Below are 7971 nucleotides of genomic sequence, written 5' to 3' on the forward strand. Positions count from 1 at the left end.
CTACCAAAAATATCTTTATTTTTAAAATTCTAATTCAAAATCTCTAATACAAAACTTGAAAGAATCGCATGCATTTCATAATATATCGTGGTGGTGCAAGGGAGCCATATGTTACCAAACTGATCTATGGTAAACCAAAAGCGAACGTGGTACGTAGCTTTGCCACTTATATTTGGCTGTATTAAATTGAGAAGGACAAGAGTAGGAAAATACAGTACCTCCTCTCTATAATATGATTGTTATACAACAGAGTTTTTACCTCGTGAGCATTCGAAGAGTAACGATTACGGATTTTCTTGTTATAAAAAAAAAGGGTGCGGTAGAGAGGTTAAAATTTACTTACGCCTTATATTTACATCAAATCATATAAACTTATTATAATTAAGTGATAAATTAAGAATAAATATGTATTAGTTAATTCTAATAATTTAGCAGTAACAGTATATGCGAACAAATGTATCATATAATTATTGGGTTGATACAAACATCGGGTGCTGATAAACTTTTACTGTCCTGGAGAAAACAAGTTAGGTGAATGAGTCCTTATCAATTTTAAAAAATATCAAAAATGGAAATAAAATTTCACTTTCATCTTTTTGGAATTATTATTGAATAAATCATGAACCACCCCTTCAAATCTAGCATCTTCTTCAACAACTAACCCACAAAGACATTCATGGAGGAAAGTCAAAGAAACACTCTCAAAGTTCTGATGGTGCCATGGTTAGCACATGGTCATGCAACCTCATTTTTTGAACTAGCCAAAAGACTATCCAAATGCAATTTCTATGTATATTTTTGTTCAACTCCAATTATACTTAATTTCCTCAAACAAAGCCAATCCAATTATTACTTCTCAAATTATAATCATTCAAACACAAATATTGAACTAATAGAACTTCACTTGCCATCTACCCTTGAGCTTCCACTAGAAAATCAAACAACCAAAGGTCTACCTAGACATCTTTTTCCAATTCTCTTGAAATGTTACAAAAATGCAGGTCCAATTTTTTCTAACATAGTCACAAATGTCAATCCTGATTTGATCATATATGACATTTTTCAAAATTGGGCGCCAAAAATAGCCTCGACGTTACATATTCCAGCTGTTAGCTATATCATTCTTGGAGCAGCAACAACTTCTTTTTTCTATAATCTTTATGCATTCGATGGCTCGAGAGATTTTCCATTTCCAGAACTCTTTCTACCTCGATACAGGTTAGAAAAGTTGTGCTCGGAAAATGCATCCATGACTAAGTTTTTTGATGACATTTTTGCTCTTAGTGGGCTTGCAATGTCACAAGACATTATTTTGATCAACAATTGGAAGTGCACCGAGACTAAGTACATGGAATATTTCTCCGACTTAACGAAGAATAAGGTTATCAGTGTTGGTCCGTTGATAGGAAACACAGAGAGCAAACCGGAGGACTCTGAAGATATTATCATAAAATGGCTAGACAAAAAGGAACCATATTCAACTTTGTATGCAGCCTTTGGTAGTGAATGTGTAGTTAACAAGGAAGAAATCGAAGAGATCGCTCGTGGACTAGAGCTTAGTAATGTTAATTTCATATGGGTTGTTAATTTTCCGTCTGGAGGGAAAATTAGTAGTGGTATCGATGAGATTCTGCCAGAAGGATTTAAGGAACGCGTGAAAGAAAGAGGGATGATTGTGACCAAATGGGCACCTCAAGCAAAAATACTAAGGCATTTTGGTATTGGTGGATTTCTCAATCATTGTGGATCAAATTTTATACTAGAAAGTTTACATTTTGGGGTGCCATTAATAGCTATGCCAGTGCTAGTTGATCAATTTATAGCTGCAAGATATATGGTGGAACTTGGTGTTGGTTTAGAAGTAGAGAGAAATGAAAATGGAAAAGTGAAAGCAGAGGAGATGGTGAAAGTTATAAAGAATGTGATAGTGGAAAAGAAAGGAAATGAATTAAGGGGAAAATCAAGGGAATTGAGTGAAAAGATGAAAAGGGAAGAAGGAAAAGAGATTGATGAAGCTGTGGTGGAACTTCAAAAGCTTTGTTTGAAGAATAAAAACCTCTCTTGACAAGTCCATTTGCCGGGGAAACTATTATGTGCCAATCGCTAGCGCATCTAGGGCCTTGTCGCTCAGCTCAGTCGTTAGTGACGACCTCTTGTGAACACTTTATTGTGTAATTTTTGCGGCAATATTTTCCGTTATTTTTGTCGACTTTATGAAACACAACTTTGTGTGGCTAATTTTTTAAGGGTCAGCACGAATAAGTGACGAGCCGATTTGCCCGGGCAACTATTCCCCTATGTGTAAATCGCTAGCGTATCTAAAGCGCCTGACACCCAGCTCAGTTGTTAGTGGCGACCTCTTCGGAACACTTTCTTGAATAAGTTTTGTGGAAATATTATTCTTTATTTGTGTCGACTTTAGAGAAAGTAACTTTTTGTATTTTTATAAGGGTCGGCACAAATAAGTTTTGGTGACGAGTCTATTCCCAATAAAGTTAAAGGTTGCCACCAAGATATCTTTTGTGGCGATTTTTCTCATTTCTTGCAGTGATTTCAAGAATATTTATGGAGTTTTGTATCAATGCTAGAATTGTTTAACTTTACTTCTGACAATCTTTGGACTTGTTCATTTTCCTGTAAAATGTTGCTCCCCACTGGGTAGAGCTACAACATCGCATAGTTCTGTCAAACCTAATAATTTTGCTCCGAACTTTGCAACTATTTATCCGGAATCTATTAACGCAAAATCTAATTAGCTCTGCCTCTGGATGCCCAAAACTCAGCGAAACAACCTAAGAAATTGATGTACTTAGAGATGCAAAAAGAAAATTCGTCTTAGAGATACACATTCACTAAGAACAGATCCAAGCAGTTGCGTACGCAGGATTTTTGGTCACCAGTGTCACATTTTAAAATGAGAAATAATAAATATAACAATGTAACACCATATTAAAAAAGAACAAAAATATAAACGAAACACAATTCACGTGCATTACTATAATTATTATTATTTAAAAAAAAAAACACCTTAACTTTTCTTACGAGTTTTCTTTTTGTGAAATGTATTCAAAATAACCTCATTAGAAATAATACCAAATACTTTTTTTTATATAGCGCACCAAATGATCACTTAACAACTCATTATTCATGTAATTTCATTAATTATTCTTAATCAATTTCATTGGCGAGAAAGAAGATGAAAGAAAAAATGAACACAAAAGAGAACCTCACAACAACTAATTAAGGAACCAACAAGATCCTTCTTTATGGTCTAAGTAATTTATTGTCACTCTGATCTAAAAGTGTGAGTTTAGACCAAGTGATTTAAGTTTTGTTAACTTCCAAGAGGTCATCATTTTGTAGGTGAGGAGCAAAAGTTCTACATAAAAATAAGGGTAAGAAGCTATTTTATCCATTTCTGAATGTACACCCAATGGATTATTGGATCCATATTGATGCAATGCGGCCAGATGAAGAAGACTGGCGCCTACTAAAATAAAGGGGAGTAAATGATGAAGACTAAAAAAACGATTTAAGGTGGCATTGTCGGAGAACCCACCCCAAAAACTAAATGATGCCGCGTAGAATCAAACTCGCGACTCATTTGAAAATCCAAGCACTAACCGCTTGAGCTACGTGGTCTTTAGTGTTGAGGAGTGTCACCTTATATTTTATATACGTTGTTTCACTGTTGCCTTTTAATTATATATACATATTTAGTAAAAAAATTCGACGAAGCAGTGTCACGTGACATCTCTCACACTAAGGTGGATCCGCCCCCGGATCCAAGTCATAATCCTAGATTTAACGTAATCCATTAGTTTATCTCAAGTCGTTTCCTGTTACAACTTGGCAAACTAATTAAATTTTAATTTAAAATGGTTATTATCTTTTTTTTGTATGTTGGACGTGTACATGGACCAGGTTGGTTCGAATTTTTTAAATTTATACACCAAACCAAACCAATAAAATTCGGGTTTTTCAACCTCGGGTTATTCGGTTTTCTCGGGTTTTTTCCCAGAAAAGTTTTCATACAAAACATATAACTTTTACTTCAAAGATTTCTTTAGTCCTAGTAAGATACAACTATATAATAAGATGTTTCTTAAGAAAATAACACAAAATGTGAGATGAGTAATGACATTGTATTATAATATTCGACAAAAAAGATAATAAAATGGGTTAAAATAAATTTTTCTAATTAATAAGCCGTAAAGAAAATGACCATATATAATCTAAAAGTACTAAATCATGCTAAAATAAGTACGGGTAATAAGTATTAATTACATAACAAAGAAAAAAATTAAGTTATGTATTTTCACTCTCTAGACTAATTATGCAAAACTAAAGAATAAATATCCAACATTATTGTCATTCCTAGTCGTAAAATTGAATTTCTTTTGTTAGCGTTAGTGTTGAGTTGGTTTTGGTTTGGACTTTCTTTGAGTTACTAACATCCATGGGATATAAAACTTATTGGCATTCAAAATTTTAAGTTCAAGCTTGAAATAATATGATAATACACAAAAAACTACGAAAAAATTTAAGAAATATTTATAAATTACAATACAAATAAATATTTTATGTATAAAATATTTTTAAAATTGAATAAATATAATGTCGGGTTGGTTTGGTTCGGTTTGACTTCTTTTTAGCTAAAACCAAACCAATTATGGTCGGGTTTTTTTTGCCAACACCAAACTAAGTCAAACCAAATCACTAGTCGGGTTTTTTTCTTGGTTTATCGGTTTGGTGCGGTTTGTCGGTTTACTTTGTACACCCTATCTAGTTTAGATTGGGGAAATTCTTGATTTCGAGCCCACCCAAAACTTGAGTTTAATTTCCCCATGGGAAAACTAATTGTTTTCTTTTGTCATGTTAAACGGTTCCGGACAGTGAAACAATAATCAGTTTCACTAAATTAATGGTTGGTTATTAGATTTTAATTGTTTGCCAGTTAAGTCAGCTGAAAATATTTGTGATTAGTAAAAGAAAAATATTTGATTAGATTAGGATAAACCATAGAAACTAAACTCCTATTTGCATGGGCAATCCCACATCCCCAACCCCTAAACCTAAAGTATCTATTTGTTCTTATCGTCTAACATAATCCATTATTCAACCACTTGTTACACTGATAATGAACTTAATAAAAGATAGAATTGGAAAATTTTGAGGTGAAAATATTATCTTTGTTCGAGATTTTTAAGGAATGAATAAGGACTTTCACTTATAAATACTGAACTTTTACCTAAATATCCCATCACATAACTTACTTTCGTTTCTTGAGATTAAACAAAAAAGTTTAATTACCTTCTTTGCTTCTTGATAACCCTCTTTGCTTTCCTTTGCTTCATTTTCTCAAATTTGAGGCTTTTGGTATTTGTCGTAGTTCTATTGGTGGGTTGCCTCTAATTTTCTTTTTTTTTTAAAAAAAAAAAAAAAAGATCTTCACAAAATGACTATCCAAGTAAAGGAAAAGAAAATCCATGACTATGGAAATGATCAATTGGTATTAGAGGGTAATCAATTCATGGTACCCCAAACCAATGCATTTGGCCATAATTTTAGGGACTACAACAATGCACAAAGTGAAAGGCAAAAAGGGGTAGAAAATTTCTACAAGACACAACACATTAATCAAACCTATGACTTTGTCAAGAAAATGAAACAAGACTATGCAAAATTGGACAAGGCAAAAATGAGCATATGGGAATGTTGTGAATTGCTCAATGAGGTTGTTGATGATAGTGACCCTGATTTAGATGAACCACAAATCCAACATTTATTACAAAGTGCTGAGGCTATTAGAAAAGATTATCCTAATGAAGATTGGCTCCATTTAACAGCCTTAATTCATGACTTAGGTAAAATAATTATTTTACCTAAGTTTGGTGGACTCCCTCAATGGGCTGTTGTAGGTGACACATTCCCTGTTGGATGTGCATTTGATGAATCAGTTATCCACCACAAATACTTCAAAGAAAATCAAGATTTTGAAAACCCAATTTACAACACAAAAAATGGAATTTATTCCGAGGGTTGTGGACTAGAAAATGTTATAATGTCATGGGGTCATGATGACTATATGTACATGGTTGCAAAAGAGAATGGTACAACATTGCCATCAGCTGGACTTTTTATTATAAGGTATCATTCATTTTATCCATTGCATAAAAATGGAGCTTACAAACACTTGATGAATGAGGAAGATAAGGAGAACTTGAAGTGGCTTCATATTTTTAATAAATATGATTTGTATAGCAAAAGCAAAGTTCATGTTAATGTGGAGGAAGTCAAGCTTTACTATATGTCTCTCATTGAAAAGTATTTTCCAGCAAAGCTAAGGTGGTGAAAAGGAGAAGTTGTGAACAAATGTACTATATTGTAAATACAATTTGTCTATATGGATTAAAGTCGTATAATTTGTAATACTGAATTGAAAATAATAAGAAGAGTTTAATTCTCTTGTATAGGAAATGGAATGGGAAAAGTTACCATGTAAATACCCATTCTTTTCCTATTAGAAATTAAAGTACTAGTACATAATACATGATATTAATAAAATGGTATACAATATTTAATAATTTTATTTATCATCTGCGACTCATCACTTGTAATTTATCTTTCATATGTGTGCATGTGTTTGTGTTATATGAATGGAAAAAAAAAAGTCAAAAACATGACCAAACGTAAACATCATGCATGCTAATAAAGGTTGCTTCATAAGTAAAAGACTTGAAAATTAAACTAGCAAGGAAGAATTAATTCTTGGAGAAAAAAAGTTCATTCATACATAAGAAACAAGTTATACTAACTTGGGAACATGAACAGGACATAAACACAACCTAGAAAAAACTACTATTATTTCCTTAGTTATTACAATGACTTGAGAACAATACTAGATAACATAGTAGTCTAGGAATAATAGTAGTATAATACTAATAACACTTAATTAGAACTTCAAATTTAAACACTAGACACTTGAAAAAAAAAAAACATGCAATAGATAAGAAATATTAGTAACTAACTAACATGCACTTCAAGGAATGATAACTCCCACACCTTTATAACCACCAATTCCACCACCAACACCTAGCCCACCAACACCACCAACGCCACCAACACCTCCGGCAACACCAACGCCGCCGATCCCTTTAACCCCAGTACCACCAAGACCGCCACCGGCACCGCCAAGGCCACCACCACCACCGGCTCCACTAGCACCAGCACCGCCACCGGCTCCACCAAGAGTTGGCAATATCCCACCATAGCCACCAATTCCAGAGCAACTACCTATGCCACCAAATGTGATGAAATTTTTCTTGTCATCAAGTCCTCCCTTGCTTGGTGTTGGAGCAGTACTTAAAATCTCAGTGTTTACATTTTTATCATGAGTTTGAACCTCAGGTATATTTCTTGCTGTGGCATGCACTAGTACTAGTGCAAACATAAACAATACGTACCAACTTGACATGTTGTTCTCTCAAAGACAACGTGTGTTTTTTTACTTCTCTCTCTTACACACACAAACGAAAAAATAGACTAAGGCTGGTGAATTGTGGTGTTGTAGAAAGGATAACAAGAGGTCTATTTAAAGATACATTTGAGGGACAATTGAGTAATTAAGGAGAAGGCAATATATAGTGAATTTATTTCAAAGTTTTTGACATATATTTAGAAAAAACAATAGTTAAGTTACTCCTTCCGTCCATTTTAACTGTCGTTTCAGCTCTTTTTAGCTAATAAAACAATAAATGCAAGGTATATAGTTTACTAAGTCATTATATTTAATAAAAGTAAAATATGATTTTTCCTCTTAAATACTAAGCTTTCTTAATCTTAAGGGTTTAATTGAAACTAATTGTCAACTTTGGTCTTGAATTCTATTTTTTTTAGCTGCAGTAAATTGTTAATTTGGAATGGAAGGTAGTACCTATTACTCTTTTTATTTCTCAATTTATGTAATGC

At 33.2% G+C, this 7971-nt stretch overlaps 3 protein-coding genes across 3 annotated transcripts; 2 read left to right on the forward strand and 1 right to left on the reverse strand.

Moving 5' to 3' along the window:
- The first annotated feature begins 663 nt into the window (after positions 1–663).
- LOC132604353 (UDP-glucosyltransferase 29-like) lies at positions 664–2560 on the forward strand. Its single transcript, XM_060317835.1, has one exon. The coding sequence runs from the start codon at positions 677–679 to the stop codon at positions 2063–2065; it is 1389 nt and encodes a 462-aa protein (XP_060173818.1). The 5' UTR covers positions 664–676; the 3' UTR covers positions 2066–2560.
- Positions 2561–5275: 2715 nt separating this feature from the next.
- LOC132604354 (inositol oxygenase 5-like) lies at positions 5276–6599 on the forward strand. Its single transcript, XM_060317836.1, has one exon. The coding sequence runs from the start codon at positions 5459–5461 to the stop codon at positions 6353–6355; it is 897 nt and encodes a 298-aa protein (XP_060173819.1). The 5' UTR covers positions 5276–5458; the 3' UTR covers positions 6356–6599.
- A 169-nt stretch (positions 6600–6768) lies between these two features.
- LOC132604355 (glycine-rich protein 23-like) lies at positions 6769–7579 on the reverse strand. The gene has a single exon (XM_060317837.1). The coding sequence runs from the start codon at positions 7475–7477 to the stop codon at positions 7043–7045; it is 435 nt and encodes a 144-aa protein (XP_060173820.1). The 5' UTR covers positions 7478–7579; the 3' UTR covers positions 6769–7042.
- Between the last annotated feature and the right edge of the window lie 392 nt (positions 7580–7971).

The sequence above is a fragment of the Lycium barbarum genome, chromosome 7 (genome assembly GCF_019175385.1).
Source record: "Lycium barbarum isolate Lr01 chromosome 7, ASM1917538v2, whole genome shotgun sequence".
Taxonomy (NCBI): Eukaryota; Viridiplantae; Streptophyta; class Magnoliopsida; order Solanales; family Solanaceae; genus Lycium; species Lycium barbarum.

Excerpts from the sequence above, each read along its gene's own strand:
- LOC132604353 (XM_060317835.1), top strand. The coding sequence starts at position 677 with ATGGAGGAAAGTCAAAGAAACACTCTCAAAGTTCTGATGGTGCCATGG.
- LOC132604354 (XM_060317836.1), top strand. The coding sequence starts at position 5,459 with ATGACTATCCAAGTAAAGGAAAAGAAAATCCATGACTATGGAAATGAT.
- LOC132604355 (XM_060317837.1), bottom strand. The coding sequence starts at position 7,477 with ATGTCAAGTTGGTACGTATTGTTTATGTTTGCACTAGTACTAGTGCAT.